Genomic DNA, 27113 nt, shown 5'->3' on the forward strand with positions numbered 1-27113 from the left:
CTGGAACAGGAGTTCAGGCAGGGACTAGATAGGTCCCCGGCAGTGCTCAGAGTGGGACCGAGGAGAACACACAGAGAGGACTGCACTCAGGACAGTGCACATTCAAGGGGAGTCTGGAGTCAGTGGGGGGCAGCTGGTAGGGGAGGCAGCAGGTGAGCTGGGCTTCCACACACAGCTACACTTTTACAAGGTGAGGAAGGGGGGAAAAGGCATTCCAGGGGAAGGGAGTAGCATAAGCAAAGGCCTGGAGGCTGAGGTGTGATGGACCAGAAGCAAGGAGGGGCTTGGGCTGGCTCAGTCCTTACAGCCTGCGACTCTCCATTGTGAGTTCAAGCTCCATGTTGGGCCTGGAGCCTACTTCAAATAAAAATTAAAAAATAAAAAAAGAAAAGAAGCAGGAAGTGAGGGGTCCTTGAGGGTCTCTGGGCCAAGCACCATGGAGGCAGGAAGCAGTGCGGAAGACAGGAGTGGGAGCATTAGGGAGCCCAGGGTGGGGCCCAGGCTAAGGAGTTTGAGCCTGTCTTAGTCTCCCCTTTCCCTGCCCGAGGAGCATGCCTGCAGCTGCTTGCGGGGAGATGCTTTGGTGAGAGTCTCTGTGCTGCTGCCTCTGGAGAGCTTGGACGGAGTCAGTGGGGATGGGAGGGCTCCGTGTCCTGTCCGGGCTGTGCCGGTGGGCAGGGGCAGGCTGCTTCCCTCCTTCTCCTCCTGACAGCCGTGCCGGGAACTGACAACCTGCAGGCTGGCCAAGGACACCCGGGTACTGATGAGGCAGGAGGGAGCACTGTCCAGCATCAAACCCAGCGGAGGCCCAAGACAAGGGTCGGGGCCCGGCCAAGTATAGCGGAGGATGGAAGAATGGGACAGAGAGTGCAGACACATTTGCAAATGTTTGGCGTCATCCAGGGTCTGGCTCTTTCTGCCAGCACGCTCCTCCTGCTCTGCCTTTGCTCTTGGTCCTTGTGCTTCATGATGTCCTTTGGCTGCCTGCGGCTCCCTGCTCAGTGGGCACTCTGCTTCTTCCTCTCCCTCTGCCTGCCACTCCCTGTCTCCCTCCCCCTGTTCACGCTCTCTGGCTCGCTCTCTGTCAAGTACATAAACAAAATCTTTATTAAAGGAAAGGACCCCCCTTCTTATTAGGAGTAATTGACAATTAAACGACCTGCATTATACTAACTCCTTGTTGCCTTACAACTTGTCACCGTTATATCTACCTTTGTAATATACTTCGTCTCAGCTCTTCTCCTTTGGACATTATTGGGAATCACGGTTTCACAGACTCAGCCTGGCTCAGTTAAACATGCTCATAACAAATATTATCAATTATCATTATTATTATTCTATGTAATTGGGTAGGATTCCCAGTGGGTGCCCTATTGGGCACTGCTCCGACCATTCCCGAAGCATCCTTTCCTTCTGGAGTAGGGCCATTGAAGGCCCGTGGAGTTCAGTTTTCCTCCCAGGAGTCTTGCTGCCTTTGAGTGGAGTAAAGCCACGGATGCCTGTGTGAGTGGGCGAGGGATTGCTAGAAGATGTATCCGTCGAAGGGTGGAGTTCACTCTGATGACTCTAGGTTAACCTATGTTATCATCCCACTTTTCTTAGACAACTTCCTTTCCTCCAGCACCAAGGTTTCTCCCATGCTGGCGATTGTCCCATCAGGAGTCAGGCTTATGTCTTATGGGCACTTGCTCCAGTTGCTCCCATCATCTTTGAAGGGTAGTGCCAGACACCAACCTGTTATTGGGGTTAGCTGTTACTCACTGCTATAAAGCAACACCTGCCTTACTAAAATTAAAAAAAAATCAGAGTAATAAGTGCATATGGTTAAAACAACTCAGTTAGTACCGAGGGCTCTGCTCACCCACTTGCCCAATCGAATTCAATCACTTTTAATTTGTGGCTTTTTCTTGAGGTGGTTAATCAATATCTTTAGATGATATTCTTACCCTGGGAGACAGAATAGGTGAACGCGTAGGCTCTGGAGACCAGCAGTCTGGGTGTGAATTCTGGCTCTGGCCCTAGCTGGGTGCTTTGGGTAAATTACCTAACCTGTCTGAGCTTCAGTTCCTTTTCTTACAGAGTCATGGGGAGAACTAATAGATGAGTTAATGCATACAAAGCACTTAGAACGGTGCCTGGTGCAAAGCAGGTAGTCCTCAGCCACAATAGTTAGTTTCATTCCCTTGATTTTTAAATTTTGATATGAGTTATTTATTTCTTACCAGGACAGATAATGATTTCACTTACTTTTATACTTTTTCTTACACACTTCCCCAGCTTCTCCTCCTATCATGCTATCACTAATTTTATGTCCTCGATTAAAATTTTCCTAGTTGTAAGCAGTTTTCTTACACCTTTGTGTCTTTTTCTTTTTTTCTTAGCCTCTCAATTGCCGCCAGTATTTTTGGATTCCCCACTTTATACAATGAAGATATTAATCCTCCTTTCTTCAATGCTTCACCTCCCAACGTCTTTCATTGTACTTAAATTTACATATTGGAAATAAGTGCATTTAGTTCTCATATTTAAATGGTCTCTTTTGTTCTAAAGGTTAAAAATCAAAGAAGAAGGTTTACATATGGTGATGTTTTCAGTATTGTTTACTGTAGCGCTAACTTGTGAAATACAGTTGCACATGCTTTCTTGTACAGCTTTAGTTTTTCTGATTTTCTAATTGCCTATGTTTTTACCTCTTACGATGTTGCCTTCAACATTTCCTCCATTTCTTTTGAACTGTGCCTTATGTAAGTATTGTATCAAGTCCCCTTTCCCCATAGAACTCTTCACTTCTTATTCCATTCTGGGTTGGTTGCTCTCTAGGCCTGCTGTGTGCTAGCTGTATTCCTCAGATTCCTTCCTGTCTGGTAATTTTCATGTTCCCTGGAGCTCATAATTTTCTGTCTCTTGGTTATTATCCTCCACCTTAGCGCATAAACACACAAACTTCTTTTTTTCTGCAGCTCTTTCTCAGGTCATTTTCTAAGAAATGATAACAAATGGTAACTTGTCATTCCACATTAGTTTCATTTCTTCTGTCACCTTTTTGTTTTATTTTCTGGAAGTTTTCCTGGACTTTTCCAACCCTTCCTTAGACTTCTTTAGTTTGCCATCACTTTCTTTAAAGATCTCTCTTTTGTCCCATAATTGTTTAGTCCCTTTTCAGTGCATCCTGTTCTCATTTTATGAAGACAACACCTTTCTAGTCTCCCTGAGGATGTTGGATCAAGGTTTAAAAATTATTCCCTGTAATTAATATTATGTATTTCTTCTGTTATCATTGTTTTTAAGGTTTATTAAGTCCAGTTGATTTTTGTTATTGCTGTTGTTCTTTTTTTAAAGTAAGCTCTATGCCCTACATGGGTTTTGAACTCATGACCTTGACATCAAGAGTTGCAATCTGTACTGACTGAGCCAGCCAGGCGCCCCTTCTGGAGTCATTTTTTATTGATCTTAGCCCTCCTTTCCATCTGGTCCTCTTTCTTATATATCGGATCCTATATTGCCCATTTGTATTTAAGAGAGAGATAAGTTAACTGACAGGTTTTCCTGGAGAGTGATTGGATGAGGACCCCCCAGATGCCAGAAGACAGGTATTTTTTTTTTAAGATTTTATTTAGTTATTTGACAGAGAGAGAGAGAGAGCCAGGGAGAGAGGGAACACAAGCAGGGGGAGTGGGAGAGGAAAAAGCAGGCTCCCAGTGGAGGAGCCCGATGCGGGGCTCGATCCCAGAACGCCGGGAACACGCCCTGAGCTGAAGGCAGACGCTTAACGACTGAGCCACCCAGGCACACCAAGAAGACAGGTATTTTATCTGGAGTCTTGCAGTTCTGCTTTTCCCTTTCTGGTGTAGACTTAGGCTGCTGTGAATATAGGATCCGGTGTGGGGTTGGTAACCTTCTTCCTGCTTCTCCTCCACCTCCTTCTTCAGTGTCTCTCTCCGAAGCTCTTCCTAGCAGACCATACTTGTGGCCTATTTGTTCTTGCTCTGTTTTTCTGATGGCACCTCCCTCTTGTCTTCTTTATTCAGGTATCAGTTCTCCATCCAATCTGCCTTCAAACATTTGTCTAAACCTCTGGACTCTTGTCGGCCCTGTTCTCCTTTCCCATTGGCAGTAGAATGAGGAGACGCAGCGTGTGTGTTCTTGAGTCCAGGAGGCAGATTTGAACCCAGTCTACCACTTACTTGATTTCTGACTCTGGGAAAGTCATGTAGTCTGTGCTGTAGTTTCTTTATCTGTAAACAGGGATGTAAACGATGCACAACTCAATGATTATTGGAAGAAGACAGGTTATTATTTGTAAAGTCTTAGAGCAATCACCAATGCAGAGCATAGGCCACACATGTGAGTCACTCTTTTCATTAGTTATGTTTACACCTCTGAGTACCTTTGCTATCATTTCATTCAGGTCTCAGGAGGGGTAGTTGATAAATGCTCTTTTGCCTTCTTCAAATAGTGTCTAGGGGCACCTGGCTGGCTTATTTGGAAAAGCATGGGACTCTTGACCTTGGGGTTTCGAGTTTGATGCAAGTTGGGTGTAGAGATTACAAAAAAGAAAAGTGAACTTAAGATATTAATGCTTAAATGTAATCAACATTTGCTGTCTTTCCTCATCTCCCAAGGCAAGAGAATAACAGAACTAAAATAAATTTTCTCTCTGTATAAGGGTCTGTTCTTTTTTTTTTTTTTAAAGACTATGAAGAACTGGTAAGAATGGAATGGTGGACACCCTCATATAGTGAGAGTGTGAATGTGAATAGAATGGTGGACAGTGTCATGTAGTGTGAGTGTGAATGTGAATTGGTATAATTTTTTTCATAACAGTGTGACTCTAGGTATGAAAAAATTTGTACATGTCAATATTTTCTGACCCAGTCATCCTGTTTCTAGAAATGTCTTAAGGAAACAATCTCAAATGCAAAATGCAAAGTTTTCTACAAGGAGATTGTTCTTTGCAGTATCATTTAGATAAAGAATTAGAAGCAGTCTAAGGTTCAAAGTTGGCGGAGGACAGCAGAGAGAACTGGGCATTATCGGGAAGGCTTGACAATCCATAGTAGGGCTGTGGGGTTGTACCATGACCTCGCAGGACTCCAGGCCCAGTGGGATGAATAATCTTGTGGAAGCAAGGAGGACGTTGGGCTTTGGGAAGACACAGGCTTTGGGAAGCTGTGACACCAGGAAATTGATCCAGACAAAGACTGGTTCCTGATGCAAGTCCTCATTGTGGAATGAGAAGAGTCATTTACAAATAAACACTTCTACAGTTGACCCTTGAACAATACAAGCTGAACAACAGAGATCTACTTCTATGCAGATTTTTTCATTAAATATATGTACGCTAGTGTAAATGTACTTTCTCTTCCTATGATTTTTTTTTTAAGATTTTATTTATTTGACAGAGAGAGAGAGAGAGAGCACATGAGCAGGGAGGAGAGGCAGAGGGAGAAGGAGAAGCAGTCTCCCCACTGAGGAGGGAGCCAGTTGTGGGGCTTGAGCCCACGATCCTGGGATTATGACCTGAGCAGAAGGCAGATGCTTCAACGACTGAGCCACCCAGGCGCCCCTTCCTTATGATTTTCTTAACATTTTCTTTTTCTGTAGATTGCTGTACTGCAAGAATACAGTACGTAATACATATAACATAGAAACTATGTGTTGGTCAGCTGTTTATGTTATTGGGAAGGCTTCTGGTCAAGAGTAGGTTATTAGTGGTTAAGTGTTGGGCAAGTCCGAAGTTATGTATGAATTTGACCGCACATGGATGGAGTTGGTACCTGTAACCCCTGTATTATTGAAAAATCAACTGTATATGAATAAATGTTTTTGTATATTCAAGGGAATAGAGCACAGTCATCACAAACATGGGATTTGGATTCAGAGACACTCGGGTTCAAGTCCTGGCTCTAGCACTGTTGTGAACAGTGGACTAACCTAAGTTGAGGTGCTGCTGTCTTCCCCATTCAAGTGGGAGCCACAAGAGCACCCACCCCCTGGGGGTGTGAGAATGGTCAGTGAGGGAGCACGTAAGGAGCCCTGCCTGTCATAGACACTTGATCCATATTAGCTCTTAGCAATTAGTAGACACACACGTTCCTGACCTTGAGGAATTTCCAGAGCATTTGTCCCATCTTTTCTTCTGTGTTTGGTTGTATTGCTTCTATAACTTCTCAGATGGCAGTCTCCTTGTCTGATTATCTTCTCCTTGTGCCCCAACAGGATGGCAGGAGTCTGGCGTGGCTTGGGAGTGAGCTGGAGTGAGTTGAGTAACTTTCCTTAAATATCCGCTGGCAGAAGCCAGTAGACAGACAAGCGCATCGGGTAAAGTCTACTTTGGCTTTTGTAAGCATCCCAGAGGGAAGCACCAGAGACCTGGCCCCTTGCTGCTTCCTGCTGCCACAGGTGGCTCACATTTGACCACACGATTTGTTCTCTCTTTGCCAGGGGTGAAGTGACACCACCTTCCAGGCGGGACATAGACGCGAGCTGTAGGGAAAACTGTCAGATCCCACTGCTGGCACCATGACCTCAGGAGCACATGGGCTCAGCCCAGGTAGTCAACTTCCACTTCTCTGGATGATTCCTGGAATTGCAGGGATGCCTCTAGCTGAGTTAAGCTACAGAGGAATCATTCCTTTGAAGAGCTTCCTTGAGCCCCCAAGAGAGGTCAAGAGAGTCCCCAACACAGGATCTATAGGGACCCCTCCCTCCTGTCCTCTCAGGGTCATGGCTGACTGCTCATTTCCTCCCTTCCCCTGCCGTCCTTCAAATCCATCAAATGGCCCAAAGTGAGGCCAGGACAGTCCACAGGGAGGCTGGGGATAGCAAAAGGGAAAGGAGGGAAGAAAGGGGTCCTGAGTCGGAACAGGGTGAAGAGGTAGACCAGCAACCTTGGAGGCTTCTCCTGCCCTCTTGCCCTGTCCAATCCCCCTGCATGGCTCAGGATGACTGTGAGGCTTCACAACAGAGGCCATTCCCTCCAGCTGTCACCCTGGTGCCAGCCTGAGTGCTCAGTGAGGGTCAATGCGCCACCGAACTAGACCCCAGTCTGGTCTTTGCCACCTCCCACCTGTGTGACCTGGAGTGCCTTATTTAACCTTCCCTGTAAAATGAGAATATTTCCTTATGTTGTTATGAGGATCAAATGTAATGTGTTTCTGTGATTTGAGCCAGTGGCTCTTACAAAGTGTGTCCTCCCTAAGTATTGTTGGTGTCCCCTCACCTGGAACCTGTTGTTGCCAGATAGAAACCTCCCCTCCCCCAGCATGCCCTGGCCCCCCAGGGCTATGTGAGGGCATTTGCCCTCTGTTCCCACTATAAGCACTTGCTTTCCAGATATGACTGTGGAGCAGGAACAGATTACTTGACCTCAATACACCTGCCGAGGCGGGCTCTCAGCTCTTTCCCCGTCCCCCTCCCCAATCCATAAATAGAGAGATTAGATTTCCTCCTTACTGAAGCAGGAAAAGGAAAAAAACTAAACAACCTTTCATTTTTTTCTTTCCATCTAGAGAGCGAAGCACTTGTCGAGGAAGTCATTGAGTGTTTCCAGAACTCAGTGAGCCGAGAGGAACTGCACTTCTTGCTGACCAACCATGAAGCCTGGGAGAGATTCGTGGCTAAGGCCACGTTGTCCAGGTAACGGCCCAGGGATGCCCCGGGACGGTCACCGAGGTCTGTGCGGGGTAGTATCCTGGGCTTGGGGTTGAGTATGTTCCTTCTCAACAATCCATGACGAATATGTCTTCCCTGACATTTGCTGGCAGTGAACGGCCTCGGATTGAGAAGAGCCGAAACCTGCAGAGGGCAGTTGATGGGACCTTGGCCTTAACCCAAAGCCGACCTGTCTCTGCCTTGGTCTCTTCATCAGCTCATTTTATCCTGAGGAATTGAAGATAATGCATGTAAAGGGCTTAGCCTAGTGACTGGCACATAGTAGGTGCTCAGTTAATTTTAACTTTTTAGAAGATTGCTGAGAAGAGACAGGGGCCAAGGGTCTTCTTCCTGGAGATGTGGGCCTAGCATGGCTTCCTCTGGGACAAGTGAGAAGAACAGTGACACCTCAGTCTATGAACCTCGGGATTCGGACTAGAGCCTTCCCTCCCCATCTACGGAGTTCTAGCAACATGCAGGATCCTGCTGGCTCACGAGGTGCAGAGGCTGGAGTGGAACTGGACTGAGCTGGATTGGATCCTGACTCCATCTCTGCCCAGCTCTGGGGCTCTGGAGCTGTATGTCTTGGATTCTCAGATTTGTCATTTTTTCAATGAAAACAGTAATTCAGTCTAATAAGATGGTGGCGCAGGCCTTATTATGAATGCAAGGTCAAAGGTGAGGAACCAAGTGCAGTCATCCTGTCCAAAGGCCCAGGAGACCTGGACCAGGGCCAGAGCTGGTGGTCAGGAAAGACAATGGGGGTTCCCGGTTGGAGGACTAGTATGCTTGGGCAGTGGGACTGGGAATGAGTGACCCTCTAGGGCACAAAACCTGAGGAGTCCAGGGTCTGGCATAGTTCCTATGATTGGGAGAGGGGGCATTTCTTCCCTCCCTTCTTTGATCTCCTCATCACCGGGCATACGGGGCCCTGGGGGTGTTTCCTCCATACATGTCCGATTCCTGGTGGTTCTTGACTACCATTTGGAAGCCTCTTCTCTTCTACATAGAGCAAGCAGCTCCAGAGCAATAGAACGAGGCAGTGTGGCTTTGTGACAATTTCCAGCTCCCCAGGGGGCAGCTTCCAATTCTGTACTCTTTGGGGGGATTCTGAGCCTCAGTGGTCCCCGCCAAAGAGGGAGTACTTCCTTCACTAAGGTGCCTGAATGCAGGTCATTTCCGGATTAGTGATTCATATAGAAGGTTCCCAAATTCTCTTGCATCTTTAAGAGTTGTTGGAAAGTTGCACATGGCCTTGGGGTACCAGCTAGGTGTGAATCAGGCTGGTGACACCTGTGAGGTCATGAGCTGGGAGGTGGCTCGGGAGTCCATGCCGTGAGCTAGAGAGTCTGAGGCGAAGCAGGGTAGGGGGTGTCCTCCCTCACGGTCAGTTGGGTCAGTGGCTGGGGCCCAGCAGAGGACATTAGGCTGGGGGAAGAGAGCGGGTGCCAAGCAAAATGCTCGTTAAGGTGCCTTCTCACTCCGAGGTTTTGTTTTCTTAAATTCCAAGTGCCCAGAGTTAGCCAAACTGCAAAGTCTGAGAGCATAATCCCTAAGACCGCCTTTACTGTCGGGACCCACAGCAAATTGGGGATGGTGTCCCAAAGCACCCTGTGATTGGATGATTCCCTGGAAGCACTCACTGAGCTCAGCGAGAGGTGTCCCTGTTAGTTACGCTGTGTTACAGGGAAGGTTACAGGTTCCCTTCAGCCACAGAGGCACTTGGGCCAGAGGGTTTCCAGTGCTTCCGTTGTCCTCAGGAGGCCTTACTGTCCTGTATTCAGTGTGTGACAGTGCACCTGGAGCATTGCCCACCAGGGAAGCTCACACTGTGAAAGTATAAATAATGATTGTGAGACTTATTAAAATGGTAAAGAAGACTTAATTCATGCCCTATGCGTCAAAAGTGTTGTCACAGGGTAGAGCAATGGGGCTCACCTCAGTATACCATGAAGACAGCTGGGAATTTATAGTCAAGGGGCAGGGGATGGGAAATCACTAAGAGGAAACATCAAGGTGGGGGGATTCTTGCTAACCTGACTCAATGGGTTCTTGCTAAGACTGGGCATGACAAGCTGTCAAGGACAGAGCACAGAAGACCAAGGTCAAGGCCGAGTCAAGAGGAGGGCAGAGGCGAGCCCGGGTAACATTTGGTCAAGGAGAGAGTCATTTTCAGCCCATGCTCAGTGTACAGTTTTATTGGGGCTCAGTCACATGCTCCTCGAATGGCTGACCTATTGTCTTCAGCTCCTCCTGGAGGTTACTAAGGAGTTTCTAGTTCCTCCTTATGTCAGAACTGACAGCACATGACCCAAAGCCCCCATCATACATCATCTCTGAGTCTGGCCAGTGGCCAAAGGCCCAGGCAAAGGAAGACAGTCCTATCGTTCTAGGACCCTTGACGTCCTAGATGGGGCCTCGAGATCACTTCTCAGTGCAAGGGCAAAGGGCAGACCTCTGTGTGGGTGAGGTTATTCCTTCAGTACACACGAAGATTCTCCAAATGAAGGTTTTTCTGCTCCAACCCACGTCCCTTTGTTCATCTACGGAGTTCCCAGGCTACTAACACAGTGGTCCTGACTGTGTGGACCTGTCCTTGACTGTGAAGCCATCTTCATCCAGTACCCACCACTCAAGAGCTTCTTAAGTTGACATGGACTGACTTATTCCCCAATGGACCATGTGTGACGGACCATGAGCAATGTACAGAGTGTGTTTAACTTTGCAAGACAAGGTCCTCACATCTGTAAAATTCTTTTCCATTTGATTTATAGTAAACGGTCTGTGGTTTATGTAGGATCGATGGAATGAAGCCCCCTTTACAGATGAGCTTTTCTCTAATCTCTTGACCTTCACTGTTGCAGGGAGGAGGCGGATGCAGTCCGTGAAGGTCTGGACAGGCTGGTTATGGAGGCCGAAGACCAGCTGTCTAGGGAGGGTCTTTTGAGTGTGTTTCCCCAGATGAAACTGGATCTTGAGGAGCGTATAAGAAAGCTCCGCAAGCTCGCAGATGATGTTGACAGGGTGCACAAGACCTGCACCCGCTCCAACATGGTAGCCAGCTCCGCTGGCATTGCGTCCGGCGTCCTGACCCTCCTTGGTCTGGGTCTGGCACCTTTCACCGCAGGGGCCAGTCTGACACTCTCGGCAGCTGGAGCGGGGCTGGGAGCCGCAGCCGCTGTGACCCAAGTGTCTAACAGCATCGTGGAATACTCAAGCGAGTCGTCCGCACAAGCCCAAGCCAGTCAACTGACATCAAGTGAATTTGACAGAGGGGAGATAGCTGCAAGGCTTCTGCATGACAATATACCCCAATTTTTTTCCTCAACAGGTAAATTCGTTCAAGCCCTGCCAAACATTGCAAAGAATGTTCGTGCCATCAAGCTCGCCAGAGTCAAACCTAGCCTAGTAGACAAGGCCTGGCGCATCATGAGAGGTCAGAGTGTCTCAGTTCGAAGTGGCAGGCAGGTGATGAAAGCTTTTGGAGGAACTGCTCTGGCAATGAGCAAAGGAGCCCGGATCATGGGTGCGGTCACCCCAGGTGCCTTCCTTGCAATGGATGTGTACAACCTTATGAAAGACTCAAGGCACTTGAAGGAGGGGGCAAAGGCAGAGTCAGCTGAAGAGCTGAGGCAGGATGCCCGGGAGCTGGAGCGCAAGTTGGAGATAGTCACCAAGATCTATGAAAGTCTGACGGAGGGCTGGACTCCATGACCCCCAGCAGGGCAGGGAGCAGGGACATGTGTGGGTTCCTTATTAGATGGGAAGAGAGTGCAAAATAAAGGTTTTGGGATGGGGTGTTGAGGAGTTGGGCATTTCTGTACTGAGCCCAGTGAGGGAGGGGTTCATGCAATGGCACAAGGGTGGGGGGGGAACGTTTGGCAAGTTGTCGTTGCTCTGTGGGGGCGGCATGTGCTGCGAGACCACTGAAGTTCTAATGAAATTCTAAAGGTGGTTTTGGAAAAGTGGTTGATTTGAAATAAGAAAAAAAAAAAGGTGGGGGTTGGTGGTGTTGAATAGAAAAGAGAAAGCAGATGCCAGTGACAGGTCAAGGAACCTTGCCATATGTCGAGGAGATGGACCAGCTTGGGGCAAAGAGACACTGCCTCTCTGAGCCTCAGCGTCCTCATCACTTGGGGGCGGGGTGGGGACAGTGTATTGCAAATCCGTGTGGCTTTCCCAATCTTGTCTTCTACAGACAGCTTCAATAAATATGGACTGATGCATCGTGCCTTTGTCGTGTTCACGTGGGGCTCGCCTGGGCTCTGAAGGCCTGACTTCCCCTCCCGACGGGCTTGTCTTCTGAGATCTCGGGGAGCAAGTCCTCCATCGCTCCTCCTCCTTGCTCACTGGGCTCCCGCTCTCCCATCTGGTCATCCTCCTCAGACCTCAGCACCCCGCAGACCACACCGGGACTCCTGGGGACGCTTTGTACATCTGGCTTTGGGCTGAACACAAGTGTGTTCTCAACCAGTGTCCAGAATCGGGATTGAAGGGACAGGTGGCTGTGTTTTTCTGGTGGGCAGGTGGACTGAGCCCTGAAAGCTGCAGACTTCCTCCTCCTCCTCCCTCCCTCCCTTGTGGAATGCCAGCACCTCAAGGCCTCCCCTTCCCCACCAGGGAGTCATGTGATTCTCTCTTCCTTCTTTCTTTCCCAGACTCCACCTGACATCCCTTCCTCCCAGTCCCTCATCCTGCCCTCTTTCTGGGAGGGGGCTCCTGGCCATTCTTGTTCCTGTGGCTTCACCAGCGCAGCCATTGGATTCTGGGGAGAAGGCGAGAAAAGCCTCACGTAGCTTTCTGGTCTAGTCCCTCAGGACTCATGACCAGGGATTTTCTGCGCTGCGGTTAAAGAGAAGGAGGCATCGGGGATTTCCCCAGCATTAAGGAATCGAGCCCTTAATTTCTTTCCACGGGCCTGTTGTTCTTCCGTGCCAGGCGAGCAGTGTGGGAAGTTGAGGAGGGAGGTGGGGTGCCTGGGGTATTCAAGGTGCAAGCCTCACCCAGAACCCCCCCCCCCCACGTACTGGATGGCATATTAGCCTGAGAAGATGCATGCCAGCACGCTAGGATTTGGGGACCAAGGGATGGCATGGGGAATTCCAGGGCCCCCAGGTAGACAAACTGCCGCAGCCAGGCCTGGGGCCAAGGCAGGAATCTAACCAGCCGGGAAGAGGCCGTTGTTGGAGGCTCTACTCAAAGCAAGTAGTCTTGTTATCCAGGCTTCCTAATCCTCGGTGAGTGGAATAATGCTCATCTCCACGGCTTTTTATTTTTCTCACCATCCTTTATGCATCCTGTTAGAGACCCAAACTGGGAACTGCAAAGCCTCTGCAGTGTCCCACGGGAGGCAGGGGTGCGCAGGGTGTGAGGTTTGAGGCCTTCGGATAGTTAGCGTGGGGTATCGCGAGGAGCAATAGATCAGCCGCCCCGGTTCTGGTCTCGGCATTCTCTGAAAGTCATCGTCCATCCAGCAGGAAGGGCCCTTGGTGGGGCCAGCCTCTCAGATCGAAGACCGTGGGACCTGGGAACCGTCCCTCCCCATCACACGATGCACGGGGATGTGGAGAGTTGCCCGTGCCGGCCTCAGCCACAGGACACTGGATGCCAGGGACCCTTGGTTCTACCGCTGATGCAGGAGGATGCGGGCCCTGACGTTCAGATGCTGTGGCGTCCCCACTGCCCTTCTGGGAGCGAAAAATCTCAGTAGGGCTGTGAAAAATTCAGCAGCGAAGTATTTAAAAGGCCCCTAGGCGTCTAGATTGTAGGAATCCGGTTGCTCAGAGGATCAGGAAGGAATGAGATTGGTTTAAAAGACAGAGTTTGCACTTGCTGTCAGAACAAATGCTAACGTCTGACCCTGGTACATCGAAGGACCTGAGATCATGACCTGAGCTAAAGGCAGACCAACTAAACCACCAGGTGCCCCCCAACGTTGCCTGTCCTGCCTCCACCATATGATGCCGGGGCGTCTGCCAGACACCTCCCTCAGCAGTGAGATGGGGTCTTGCCCACTGAAGCGGGATTGCCTTCACAGTGCGCTGAGTGGCTTATTGACCGACGATGCTGCCCGAGACCCCCACCTCTGGACCTGTGGTCATCTGGGGTGACTTTTCTTGTGGTCCTCGGGGGTCAAGTTGAGCCATATATTTAGTCACTAGAGCTTTAGGGTCCCCAAGTGGGCTGGACTCAGCACATGTCCCTGCAGTGCAGATGCCTGTCCCTCCCCTGACGTGTCTGCAGCCCCGGCCTGGTTGCCGCACGGTGGGGCTGTGTTCGGGAGCCCGTCCACGTGCACAATCCGCTCTCATGCGCATTAGCCCATCGGGCCGCAGCTCAAATGGACATCGCATCGCATTCTTCCTCTCACAGTGGTTTCATCGGCTCGTCACGTGCAGGGCGTGCTAGTGACTGGGCGACGAATCAGGAGGAAGGGAGGTTGCAGAAAACTGACCAAGAAATAACCAAACAAGGAGAGGTGGATAAAACAGAACAAGCCTGGAGGGTCTGTGGGGAGACTCATTTGCTGAGGGTCCCACAGTCTGTCAGTGGCAGGAGGGCTGAGCAGGGAAGGACCTGGAACGCAGGGGTGGGGCTGGCCCTTTGAGGCAGTCAGGGCAGACTAGGGAGGGTAGGACACTAGGACCAGCCCGGGTGTGTTTGTTTCATCAGGAGCTGCTTGAAGTGGACACTTTCAGTTTCCCTTTAGGTCCATATGTTTGGGCTCTGGGTGTGGTTACTGCACAGACTCCCAGCCAGGTCCTCCCAGGTAAGAACCGCTGGATGTGCTTCAGCTCCTTGGTGAGCTTGGAGGGTGGGGGCCCCAGAGCAGGGAGATGTCTGGGCTTGGCTCCCTGCCCCCCACCGGGCCCTCTGCTCCCCTCACTGTGGGGCAGGAAGAGAAGAGCAGGCCTGTGAAACTGCAGCAGAAAGAAGGAGGGGCCTGGGGTGGGAAGGGCCACACCAAAGATGGTCCAGGCATCGAAAATGAAAACAGCAAACTGTAGACTTGTGGGGTCGACAATAAGGGCGTGAGTTTTATCTGTGTGTTTATGCGGACAGAGGCAAACCTAGAAGTCTTGGGATTGCTAAAATACCATTTCTCACCAGACAGCTGCATCAGAAGGCCTGGTCTTCCCTTCTGTCCTGCCTGCGCCCACCAGGAGCTCTGTGACCCTGGGTGAGTGCCTTCCCTGGGAATTGTTTGTTCACATCTCTAAAAACTTGTCTTCAGTCTTTTCCTGTTGATTCGTGGGATCTATCGTGTTTCGTGCATGCTCAGCTTTTCTGTGCTCTCAGTATCGAGGGTACTGCGTCCTGGACTCTCCCTGTAGTCTGACTTTGTTCGTGGTGTCCTTTGCAATTTTTAATTTTTAAGAGGTCAGATAACTGAAACTTCCCCTTCATGGGATCTGGGATTTGCATCTTGCTTAGAAATTTCCCCAACTCTACATTATTTTTTTTAAACATGTCTTCCAGGACATTTGTAGCTTTTTCTCTCTAGCTTACATTTAGGTCCGGTTGGGATTTATTGACTGATTGGTTGACTTTGTACAAGCCTTTCGTTTTTTCCTTCTTCTCCCCCTCTCCCTCGCCCTTCCACCTCCTTCTTCCCCCCTCCCTCCTCCTCCTCTTTCCCCTCCCCTTCCTCCTCTTTCTCCTCCCCTTCCTCCTTTTAGTCCTCTTCCTCCTTTTCGTCCTCTTCCTCCTCTGCCTCCTCTGCCTCATCTTTCTCCTCCTCCTTCTTTTCGTCCTCCTCTTCTTCTCCACCTGGTTCAAGACATCTTTAACAGGGGCTGACTACAATCCATAGAAACCCGGCTTTTCTTCTGGCTTCAGAGGAACCTGGAGTGCAGTAAGGAAATGACCCCCACTGTTCGTTAAGGATTAAAAGTAGGCTGAAGGGGGAGGGAGTGGGGCTCGATGTCCACACCTGGCCTGGCCTCCCTGGGGGAGGCGAGGCTTTGGACAGCCCTGCCGAGGCTCAGGCATCTTCCCCAATCTAGTGGGAGCCACAAGAGCACCCTGCTCCTGGGGGTGTGAGGATGGTCAGTGAGGGAGCACGTATGGAGCCCTGGAGGGAGCACGTATGGAGACACTTGATCTGTATTAGCTCTTAGCAATTAGTAAACACACACGTTCCTGACCTCGAGGAAGTTCCAGAGCATTTGTTCCCATCTTTTCTTCTGTGTTTGGTTGTATTGCTTCTATAACTTCTCAGATGGCAGTCTCCTTGTCCGATTATCTACTTCTTGTGCCCCAACAGGATGGCAGGAGTCTGACAGGGCTTGGGAGTGAGCTGGAGGGAGGTGAGTAAGTTTCCTTAGATATCCGCTGGCAGAAGCCGGTAGACAGAAAGCGCATCGGGTAAAGTCTACTTTGGCATTTGTATCCATTTCAGAGGGAAGCACCAGAGACCCGGCCCCTCACTGCTTTGTGCTGCCACAGCTGGCTCACATTTGACCCCACGATTTGTTCTCTCTTCCCCGGGGGTGAAGCGACACCTCCTTCCAGCCGGGACACACGCAAGTTGTAGGGAAAAATCTGAGATCCTCGTATTGGCACCATGACCTCAGAAGCCAGTGAGCACAGCCCAGGTAGTCAACTTCCACTTCTCTGGATGATTCCTTGAATTGCAGGGCTGCCTCCAGCTGAGTTAACCTACGGAAGAATCAGTCCCTTGAAGTGTCTTTGAGCCCCCAGGAGGCGTCAAGGGAGTCCCCAACGCAGGGATCTGTAGGGACACCTCCCTCCTCTTTTCTTCTCAGGGTCATGGCCAAGGTGCTCACTTCCTCTCTTCCCCTGCCAGTTGCCCATCAAAGGACCCAGAAGTGAGGCCAGGACAACCCACAGGGAGGTGGAGGACAACAGACTGTAAAGGAGGGAGGAAAGGGGTCCTGAGTCGGGACAGGGGGAGGAGGAAGACCGGCAACCGTGGAGGCTTCTCTTGCCCTCTCACCCTGTCCAATCCCCCAGCATGACTGTGGGGCTGCACAACAGAGGCCATTCCCTCCAGCTGTCACCCTGGTGCCAGCCTGAGTGCTCAGTGAGGGTCAGTGGGCAACCTACCTGGACCCCAATCTGGTCTTTGCTACCTCCCACCTGTGTGACCTGGAGTGCCTTACCTAACCTTCCCTGTAAAATGAGAATATTTCCTTGTGTTGTTTTGAGGATCAAATATAATGTGTTTCCGTGGTTTGGGCCATTGTCTCTTCCAAAGTGTGTCCTCCCTAAGTATTGTTGCTGTCCCCTCTACCTGGAACCTGTTGTTGCCAGGTAGAAACCTCCCCTCCCCCAGCATCCCCTGGCCCCCCACTGCTATGTGAGGGCACTTGCCCCATGTCCCCACTATAAGCACCTGCTTATCAGATATGAAAGCGGAGCAGGAACTGATTCTATTGATCTCAATACCCCTGCCTAGGCCGGTTCTCAGCTATTTCCCTGCCCGTCCTCCCCCAATCTAAGAATACAGAGATTTAGCGCTGTGGGTTCCCTCAAGCTAAGCCCTGGTTTTCTGTCTCCCTTAGTGAAGCAGGAAAAGGAAAAAACTAAACACCCCCTCATTTATTTCTTTCCATCTAGAGAGCTACACTTTTGTCGAAGAAGTCATTGAGTGTTTCCAGAACACAGTGAGTGTAGAGGAACTGCACTTCTTGCTGACCGACCATGAAGCCTGGGACCGATTCGTGGCTGAGGCTACGTTGTCCAGGTAACACCCGGGGATGCCCCAGGATGGTCACCCAGGTCTGTGCGGGGCAGTATCCTGGGGTTGGGGTTGAGTATGCTCCTTCTCAACAATCCATGACGAATATGTCTTCCCTGACATTAACTGGCAGTGAATGGCCTCGGATTGAGAAGAGGCGAAACCTGCAGAGGGCAGGTGATGGGACCTTGGCCTTAACCCAAAGCAGACCTGTCTCTGCCTTGGTCTCTTCATCTGCTCATTTTATCATGAGTAAACGAAGATAATGCATGTAAAGGGCTTAGCATAGTGACTGGCACACAGTAGGTGCTCAGTTAATGTTAACTTTTTAAGAGATTGCTGAGAAGAGACAGGGGCCAAGGGTCTTCCTTCTGGAGATGAGGGCCAAGCATGGCTTCCTCTGGGACAAGTGCGAAGAACACTGGCACCTCAGTCTATGAACCTGGGGATTTGGACTAGAGACTTCCCTCCCCATCTACGGAGTTCTAGCAACATTCAGGATCCTGCTGGCTCATGAGTTGGAGAGGCCGGAGTGGAATTGGACTGACCTGGCTTGGATCCTGACTTTATCTATGCCCAGCACAGGGGCTTGGTGCTGGATGTCTTGGAGTCTCAGATTTGTCATTTATTCAATGGAAACAGTAATTCAATTTGATAAGATTGTGGCTAAGGCCTTAGTGTGAATGCGAGGTCAAAGGTGCGGAATCAAGTGCAGTCATCCTGTCCTAAGGCCCAGGAGACCTGGACCAGGGCCAGAGCTGGTGGTCAGGATAGACCAGGGATGGTGGGGTCTGGGTTGGAGGACTAGGTAGGCTTGGAGAGCAGCGCTGGACTGAGTGACGCTCTAAGGCACAATCTTGAGGAGACCAGGGACCTAGCAGAGGTCCTGTGAATGAGAGAGTGGACATTTCTTCCTTCCCTTCTTTATCTCTTCACCACCAGGCATATAGGGTCATGAGGGGGTGTCTCCTCCATACGTTGTCTGGTTGCTGGCGGGTCCTGACTACCATTTGGAAGCCTCTTCTCTTCTACATAGAGCAGCCCCAGACCAATAATAGAATGAGGCAGTGTGGCTTTGTGACAACTTCCAGCTCCACAGGAGGCAGCAGCCAATTCTGTACTCTTTGGGGATTTCTGAGCCTCAGAGGTCCCCACCAAAGCGACTTCCTCCACTAGCTTGCCAAAATGCAGGTCATTTCCGGTTTAGTGATTCATATAGAAGGTTCCCAGAGTCTCTTGCATCTTTAAGAGATGTCGGAAAGTTGCACATGGCCTTGGGGTACCAGCTAGGTGTGAATTAGGCTGGTGACACCTGTGAGGTCGGGTTGCTGGGTGGTGGCTCGGGAGTCCATGCCGTGAGCTGGAGAGTCTGAGGGGAAGCGGGGTACTGGGTGTCCTCCCTCGCAGTCAGTTGGGGCAGTGGCTGGGCCCCAGCAGAGGACATCAGGCTGGGGGAGAGAGTGGGTGCCAAGCAAGATGCTCGTTAAGGTGCCTTCCTACTCCGAGGTTTTGTTTTCTTAAATTCCAAGTGCCCAGAGTTAGCCAAACTGCAAAGTCTGAGAGCACAATCCCTAAGACTGCCTTTACTGTTGGGACCCACTGCAAATTGTGGAGGCTGTCCCCAAAGCACCTTGTGATTCGATGATTCCCTGGAAGCACTCACTGAGCTCAGTGAGAGCTATCACTATCAGTTATGCTGTGTTACAGGGAAGGATACAAGTTCCCATCAGCTAAAGAGAGAGACACTTGGGGCAGAGTCTGTGAGGGTCTCCAGTACAAAGATTTCATTGTCCTCGGGAGACCTTACTGTCCTGTATTCAGTGTGTGACAATGCACGTGGAGCATTGCCCACCAGGGAAGCTCACACTGTGAAAGTATAAATAATGATTATGACACTTATTAATATGGTAAAGAAGACTTAATTCATGCCCTGGGTGTCTGGAGTGTTGTCATAGAGGAGAGAGTTTGGGCTCAACTTGGAATAGAATGAGGACAGCTAGGAATTTATAGCCATGGGGCAGGGCAGGGTCAGAGGATGGGAAGTCACTAAGAGGAGACATCAAGGTGGGGATTCTTGCTAACATGACCCAGCTGGGTTCTTCCTGAAGCCAGGTCAAGGAGTTCCACATCGAAGGTGGGATTTGATCAGATGTCCATGGTGATACGTATGAAGAGTGTGTGGATTCTCAGTAAGCTGACCTAACAGGGTTCTTGCTAAGACTGGGCACGACAGGCTGTGAAGGACAGAGCACAGAAGACCAAGGTCAAGGCCTAGTCAAGAGGAGGGCTCAGAAGGGCCCAGATAACGTTTGGTCAAGGAGAGAGTCTTTTTCAGCCCAAGCTCAGTGTACAGTTTTATTGGGGCTCAATCACATGCTCCCTGCATGGCTGACCTGTCGTCCTCAGCTCCCCCTGGAGGTCACACTAAGGATTTTCTAGTTCCTCCTTAGGTCAGAACTGACAGCACATGACCCAAAGCCCCCATCATACATCATCTGTGAGTCTGGCCAGTGGCCAAAGGTCAGGCAAAAGAAGACTGTCCTGTGGTTCTAGGACCTTTGACATCCTAGGTGGGGCCTAGCTATCACTTTGCAGCCCAAGGGCAAAGGGCAGACCTCTGTGTGGGTGAGGTTAGTCCTTCAGTACACACGATGATTCTCCAAATGAAGGCTTTTCTGCTCCAACCCACGTCCCTTTGTTCATCTACGGAGTCGCAGGCTACAAACACAGTGGTCCTGACTGTGTGGACCTGTCCCTGCCTGCGAATCATCTTCATTCAGTACCCACCACTCAAGAGCTTCTTAAGTTGACATGGACTGACTTATTCCCCGATGGACCATGTGTGACGGAGTATGAGCAATGTACAGAGTGTGTTTAACTTTGCAAGACAAGGTCCTCACGTTTGTAAAATTCTTTTCCATTTGATTTACAGTAAACATTCTGTGGTTTATGTAGGATCGATGGAATGAAACCCACTTTACAGATCAGCGTGTCTTAATCACTTGACTCTCACTGTTACAGGGAGGAGGCAGATGCAGTCCGTGAAGGTCTGGACAAGCTGGATATGGAGGCCGAAGACCAGCTGGCTAGAGAGAGGTTTTTGAGTGAGTTTCCCCAGTTATAAGTGGAGTTTGAGGAGCGTATAAGAAAGCTCCGGGAGCTCGCAGATAATGTTGACAGGGTGCACAAGAACTGCACCATCTCCAAGAGGGTAGCCGGCTCTGCTGGCGTTGTGTCTGGTGTCCTGACATGCGTTGGTCTGGGTCTGGCACCTTTCACAGCAGGGGCCAGTTTGACACTCTCGGCAGCTGGAGTGGGGCTGGGAGCAGTATCCGCTGTGACCCACGTGTCCACCAGCTTCTTGGAAGACTCAAAGGTGTCGTCTGCAAAAGCCGAAGCCAGTCGCCTGAAATCCCTTGGCAGTGACAAAGAGAAGATCGTTGCAAAGGTTCTCCGTCACAGCGAACCCCAAATTTCTTCCTTAGCAGGCACTTGCGATCAAGAATTGCAAAACATTGCAAGGAATGTTCGTGCCCTCAGGGTAGCTTATGTCAATGCCAGGCGCCTCATGATACGGAGAGACTCAGATAGAGCCATTGCCCAGTTCACTGGTAGGGCTACCTCAGGTCTCTCCCTTCTGATGGATATGCTCGACTTTGTGAGAAACTCAGAGGGGGCAAAGACAGAGTCAGCTGAAGAGATGAGGCGGCAGGCCCAGGAGCTGGAGAGCAAGTTGGAGGAGCTCAGCAAGATCCATGAAAGTCTGATGGAGGGCTCGATTCCATGACCCCAGAGCAGGGCAGGGAGCAGGGACATGTGTGGGACAAAGACATGGAGGTACCTTATTAGAGGGGAAAAGGGCAAAATAAAGGTTTTGGTATGGAGTGTTGAGGAGTTGGGCATTTCTGTAGCTGAGCCCAGGGAGGGAGGGGTTCATGCAGATGGCCCAGGGGTAGGGGTGGATGTCAAAGAGAAGAGGGAACATGGAACCTGGAATATGGAGGGAGGGGGCTGGAGAGTGAGGGGAATGGACTGAAGAGGACACAGGGGACATGTTCAAGAGAGGTGTGGAGGAACAAGCAATGGGAAGGCCAGGAATAATAAAGTTAGAATTGTCGGAATATGCAAGAAGACAGTGGGTTTGATTTTTCCATCTTAATACTTAGTTCTTAGCCTTCCTGAAGTTGACAGCTGCTACTCAGGACCGGATTTGACCACCGATCAGAGCAAAGACAAATAGGCTGGTCCACTGGGTGATGCTGGCAGGCTGGTCACAAGTGACCCAGACCCGTGGCTCCCCTTCCACATCCCAGGAGCGACCGGGTGCTGTCAGCATGGATGCGATCCCCTTAAATGTGTCTGCCAACCACTCTGATGACTTCAGAAGTCCCCATTGTCCTATGTCCAGTTTGCAGCCCCTACTCCCCCCCTCCCCAAACTGTCCATAGAGAGAGGAAGAAGCGGGAGGTGGGGTCCCTACTCTGAAACACAAGTCATAAGGTCCTGCATGGTTGAGCCAGGTACCGTCCCCAGGGGATGGAGACACTGAGCGGGGTGCCGGTTGTGCGCCCCCGTCAGCTGACTCTCCCTGCCTCCACCTGGTGATGCCCTGGCGTCTGCCAGACACCTCCCTCAGCAGTGAGAGGGGGACTTGCCCACTGAGGCGGGATTGTCTTCACAGTGCGCTGAGTGGCTTATTGACCAAAGATGTTGCCCGAGACCCCCGCCTCTGGAACTGTGGTCATCCGGGGTGACTTTTCTTGTGATCCTCGGGGGTCAGGTAGAGCCGTATTTTCTAGTCACTAGATCTTTAGGGTCCTCAAGTGGGCTGGACTCGCCACATGTTCCCGAAGTGCAGATGCCTGTCCCTCCCCTGATGAGTCTGCAGCCCCGGCCTGGTTGCCACACCGCGGGGCTGTGTTCCGGGAGCCCGTCCCGTGCACAATCCGCTCTCATGCACATTAGCCCATCGGGCCGCAGCTCGAATGGACATTGCATAGCATTCTTCCTCTCACAGTGGTTTCATTGGGTCATCACGCGCAGGGCGTGCTAGAGACAGGGTGACGAATCAGGAGGTAGGGAGGTTGCAGAAAAGTGACCAAGAAATAACCAAACAAGGAGAGGTGTATAAAACAGAACCTTAACCCATTTTCAGAGGTCACAGTGTCAACGTGCCCTTGAGTTTGCCCCTTCCCTGAGTTGCTGGACCCAAGACACCACCTGTCCCCTCACCTGGCTTTCCCCATCTGCAAATTCAGACCGAGCTCCTGGCCCACCCGTGGGTTGATCATCTCAAGCCCTGGAGTGCGATTCTTGCATCATCATTCTGTCACTCTGTCTGTCCCTCAAAGCTGGGGGAGGAGCCACCATGCCCCAAGGGCATGTGCCGGGGACTTCCCCCCAGAGGAAGGGTCAGGTTGGCTTCCATGTGCACATGTGTGGGGGCGGGGTGCGAGGTGCAGGCCATCCCCAGCACCTTGGCCAGGGCAAAGCAGAAAAGCCCACAACAGTGCTGTGGCTACAGCTCTCCCAAGCTGTGGGGACTTTTCAGCTCAGCTTCTGTATCTCTGCCGGGACCCCTCTCTCCTAGGGCTGCCGGGGGAAACAGACCTGCCTGCGTGGCTGGTATCCCCACACTGCCTGGCACACACTCAGCTCTGGCCACCGTGGCTGCTCTGGCCATGGACCACGTGGGAAGCAGCCTCGCTGACTATTTCTATTTGCTCTTTCCTGACACCTGCCTTCCTAGAAGAGTCCTCCTTTAGAGACAAAGACTTCTGTCATCAAGCAGAAAGAAGCCGGGTAGAAAACAGCAGCGTTTCCTCAGCTCTCTCCCGCAAACGTCTGCATCCCTGCAAACAGCACTTGGCCACCAAGTCTAGAGAGTCCTGATTAGATCCAAAGGGGTGGGGGGGAAGACACGGACAGGGTGACTCCAACAGGGGATTTAAGCCCCTCCCCCAGGTGCCATGGGAGCAGAGTAGGGCACAGGGACTCTGCCAGGGAGGGTGCTGGAGGGCTTCTCAGAGGAGATGATGCCAGATTTGGGCTTGAAGTCTGAGCATGGTTTTTCCAGGTGATAGAGGCAGGTGCTTCTGGCAGAAAGATCTACACCAGCAAATGCCTGGAAGCCACAGGGGTGTGGCACTCAGTGGCTGCACTATGGCAAGTCAGCTGTGAGCACCTGGCATGTTGGGGACAGAAAGGTGTAAGGCAGGCACGCAGGGGAGTGCGGTGGGAGGGACAGAGAAGAGGGGGCTGGGAACAACCCCCAGGGGGTCTGTGGGAAGACTCATTTGCTGAGGGGTCCCACAGTCTGTCAGTGGCAGGAGGGCTGAGCAGGGCAGGACCAAGAACGCAGGTGTGGGGCTGTTCCTTTGAGGCAGTCAGGGCAGCTGAGGGTGGGTAGGACACTAGGACCGGCCAGCTGTGTTTGTTTCATCAGGAGCTGCTTGGAAGTGGACACTTTCAGTTTCCCTTTAGGTCCTTATTTTTGGGCTGCGGGTGTGGTTACCGCAGAGACTCGCAGCCGGGTCCTCCAAGGTAAGAACCCCTGGATGTGCTTCAGCTCAGAGGAAGATTCCCTGGTAAGCTGGGAGGTTGGGTGTCCCTGCCCATCTACTGACCCTCCAAACAGCTCTTTAAGTTAAGGATCATGGTCAAGGTTATATAGATGAGGGGGAACCTGCTGCTCCAGCCCCAGGTCCCAGGCTAATCCTCCTCCCATCTTCAATGCTTCACCTCCTAACTTCTACCATTGTACTTTAATTTACATATTGATTGGCAACAAGTGCATTTCGTTCTCATATTTAAACGTTCTCCTTTGTTCTAGAAGTTAAAAATTGAACAAGGAGGTTTACATATGTGTGATATTTTCCATTTTGTTTACTGTCGAGCTAGCTTGTGAAATACAGTTGCACATGCTTTCTTGGACAGCTTTCGTTTTTCCTGATTTCTAATTGCCTTTGTTTTTATGCTTTGTAATGTTGTCTTCCACATTTCCTCCTTTTCTTTTGAACTGTGCATTATATTAAGTATTATACCAAATATATTATTATAAGTCTCCTTTCCCCATAGAACTCTTCACTTCGTATTCCATTCTGGGCTGGATGCTCTGTAAGCCTTCAGTATGCCCAGCTGTTGTCCTTGGATTCCTTTCTGTCTATGTTAATTTTCCTGTTTCCTGGACCTCCTATCTTTCTGTGTCTTGGTGTCTTGGTTATTATCCTCTACCTCACCCCGTAAACACACACACTTTTTCTTTTCTGCAGCTCTTTCTGAGGTTATTTTCTAAGAATTGATAGCAATGGTAACTTGTCATTCCTCATGTAGTTCCATTTCTTTGTCACCTTTTTGTTTTCTTTTCTGGAAGTTTTCCTTAACTTTTCCAGCCTTTCCGTAGACTTCTTTAGTTTGTCAATCACTTTTTAATTCCTAAGATCTCTTTTTTCCCATTATTTTTTCCCCTTTTTACTGCACCCTGTTCTCATTTTATGAAGACAACACTTTTCTAATCTCCCTGAGGATATTGGTTCAAGTTTTAAAAAATTATTCCCTATAATCAAAATTACTTGTTTCTTCTGGTATCACTGTTTTTGAGGTTTGTTAAGTCCAGTTGATTTTTGTGGGTTTTTTTTTTTTTTTAATGTAAGCTCTATGCCCACTGTGGGGCTTGAACTCATAACCTTGAGATCAAGACTTGCATGTTCTACCAACTGGGCCAGCCAGGTGCCCCTTCTGGAGTCATTTTTTATTTACCTTAGTCACCTTTTCCATCTTTTCATCTTTCTTATATATGTGACCCTTGATTGCCCATTCATATTTACAGAGAGGAAAGTTGACTGACAGGCTTCCCTCAAGTGTGATTGAATGAGGGCCCCCTAGATGCCAGAAGACAGGTATTTTATCCAGAGTCTCTCAGTTCTGCTTTTCCCCATCTGGTGTAGACCTAGACTGCTGTGAATATAGGATCAGGTGAGGGGTTGGTAACCTTCCTCTGCTTCCCGCCACCTCCCTCTCATCTTCGGTCTCCCTTTCTGAAGCTCTGCCTAGCACACCATTCTTGCCTATTGCCTTGTTCTCTCTCTGTTTTTCTGATGGTACCTCCCTCTCGTCTTCTTTATTCAGCTATCAATTCTCCATCCAGTCTGCCTTCAACCATTTGTCTAAACATCTGGACTCCTGTTGGACCATTCTCTTTTTAAACTGGTAGCAGAATGAGGAGAGACGGTGTATGGGTTCTTGAGTCCAGCAGGTAGGACCTTGAACCTTTGAACCCAGTTCACCACTTACTAGATTTCTGACTCTGGGCAAGTCACATATCTGTGCTTTAGTTCCCTTATCTGTAAGCAGGGAAGCAAATGATACACACACAACTCCATGATTATTGGAAGAATACAGGTTATTATTTGTAAAGTCTTGGAGCAATTACCAGTGCAGAGCAAAGGCCACAAATGTGAGTCACTCTTATCATTAGTTTTTTAAATATCTTTACTATCATTTCAGTCAGGTCTCAGGAGGGGTAGTTGATAAATGCTCTTTTGCCTTCTTCGAAGAGTGCCTAGGGGCACCTGGCTGGCTTATTTGGAAAAGTATGGGACTCTTGACCTTGGGGTTGTGAGTTTGATTCCCAACCTGGGTGTAGAGATTACTAAAAAAATAAATAAATAAACTTTAAAAAAAATAATGCTGAAGGTGCGTGGGTGACTCAGTCGGGAAAGCGTCTGCCTTCGGCTCAGGTCATGATTCCGGGGTCCTGGAATCGAGTCCTGTGTCGGGCTCCCTGCTCCATGGGTAGTCTGCTTCTCCCTCTACCCCTCCTCCCACTCGTTCTCTCAATCTCTCTGTCTCTCTTTATTTATTTATAAATAAATAAACTCTTTTAAAAAAATAATACTTAAACCTAATCAACATTTGCTGTCTTTCCTCATCTCCTAAGGCAAGAGAATAACAGAACAAAAAAAAATTCTCGCTCTATAAGGGTCTGCTTTTTTTAAAAAGACGATGAAGAACTGGTAAGAATGGAATGGTGGACAGTGTCATGTAGTGTGAGTGTGAATGTGAATTGGTTTAATTTTTTTCATAACAGTGTGGCTCTAGGTATGAAAAAATTTGTACATTTTGATACTTTCGACCCAGTCATCCTGCTTCTAGAAATGTCTTAAGGAAACAATCTCAAATGCAAAATGCAAAGTTTTCTACAAGGAGATTGTTCTTTGCAGTATCATTTAGATAAAGAATTAGAAGCAGTCTAAGGTTCAAAGTTGGCGGAGGACAGCAGAGAGAACTGGGCATTATCGGGAAGGCTTGACAATCCATAGTAGGGCTGTGGGGTTGTACCATGACCACGCAGGACTCCAGGCCCAGTGGGATGAATAATCTTGTGGAAGCAAGGAGGACGTTGGGCTTTGGGAAGACACAGGCTTTGGGAAGCTGTGACACCAGGAAATTGATCCAGACAAAGACTGGTTCCTGATGCAAGTCCTCATTGTGGAATGAGAGGAGTCATTTACAAATAAACACTTCTACAGGTGACCCTTGAACAACACAAGCTGAACAACAGAGATCGACTTCTATGCAGATTTTTTCATTAAATATATGTACACTAGTGTAAATGTACTTTCTCTTCCTATGATTTTCTTTCTTTCTTTTTTTTTTTAAGATTTTATTTAATTGACACAGAGAGAGAGAGAAAGAGCACATAAGCAGGGAGGAGAGGCAGAGGGAGAAGGAGAAGCAGTCTCCCCACTGAGGAGGG

General features: G+C 49.7%; 2 protein-coding genes across 19 annotated transcripts in view; both read left to right on the forward strand.

Annotated features, from left to right (window-relative positions):
* The window catches only part of LOC148108626 (apolipoprotein L3-like), a 67253-nt gene extending 55364 nt beyond the window's left edge, over positions 1-11889 (forward strand). For 3 of the 9 annotated variants that reach the window (XM_087868752.1, XM_087868749.1, XM_087868751.1), the window contains exons 2-5: positions 6220-6342; positions 6445-6553; positions 7512-7638; positions 10518-11889. In XM_087868752.1, the coding sequence (XP_087724878.1) occupies positions 6523-6553; positions 7512-7638; positions 10518-11367 (1008 nt within the window). In that variant the 5' untranslated portion in view covers positions 6220-6342; positions 6445-6522 and the 3' untranslated portion in view covers positions 11368-11889. Of the gene's footprint in view, positions 1-237; positions 3804-4672; positions 6343-6444; positions 6554-7511; positions 7639-10517 lie in introns of those variants that run through there. The other 6 variants (XM_087868753.1, XM_087868754.1, XM_087868755.1 and 3 more) reach the window with 4 other exon arrangements.
* The window catches only part of LOC123780555 (apolipoprotein L3-like), a 35131-nt gene that overhangs the window by 1587 nt on the left and 6431 nt on the right, over positions 1-27113 (forward strand). The window contains exons 1-3 of one of the 10 annotated variants that reach the window (XM_087868721.1): positions 14133-14422; positions 14764-14833; positions 17236-17362. In XM_087868721.1, the coding sequence (XP_087724847.1) occupies positions 14369-14422; positions 14764-14833; positions 17236-17362 (251 nt within the window). In that variant the 5' untranslated portion in view covers positions 14133-14368. Of the gene's footprint in view, positions 1-14132; positions 14423-14533; positions 14834-15332; positions 15509-15919; positions 15963-17235; positions 17363-20379; positions 20461-23639; positions 23944-23970; positions 25611-27113 lie in introns of those variants that run through there. The other 9 variants (XM_087868723.1, XM_087868722.1, XM_087868728.1 and 6 more) reach the window with 9 other exon arrangements.

Source organism: Ursus americanus, chromosome 17, assembly GCF_024610735.1.
Source record: "Ursus americanus isolate L20-20 chromosome 17, mUrsAme1.1.p, whole genome shotgun sequence".
Lineage (NCBI taxonomy): Eukaryota > Metazoa > Chordata > Mammalia > Carnivora > Ursidae > Ursus > Ursus americanus.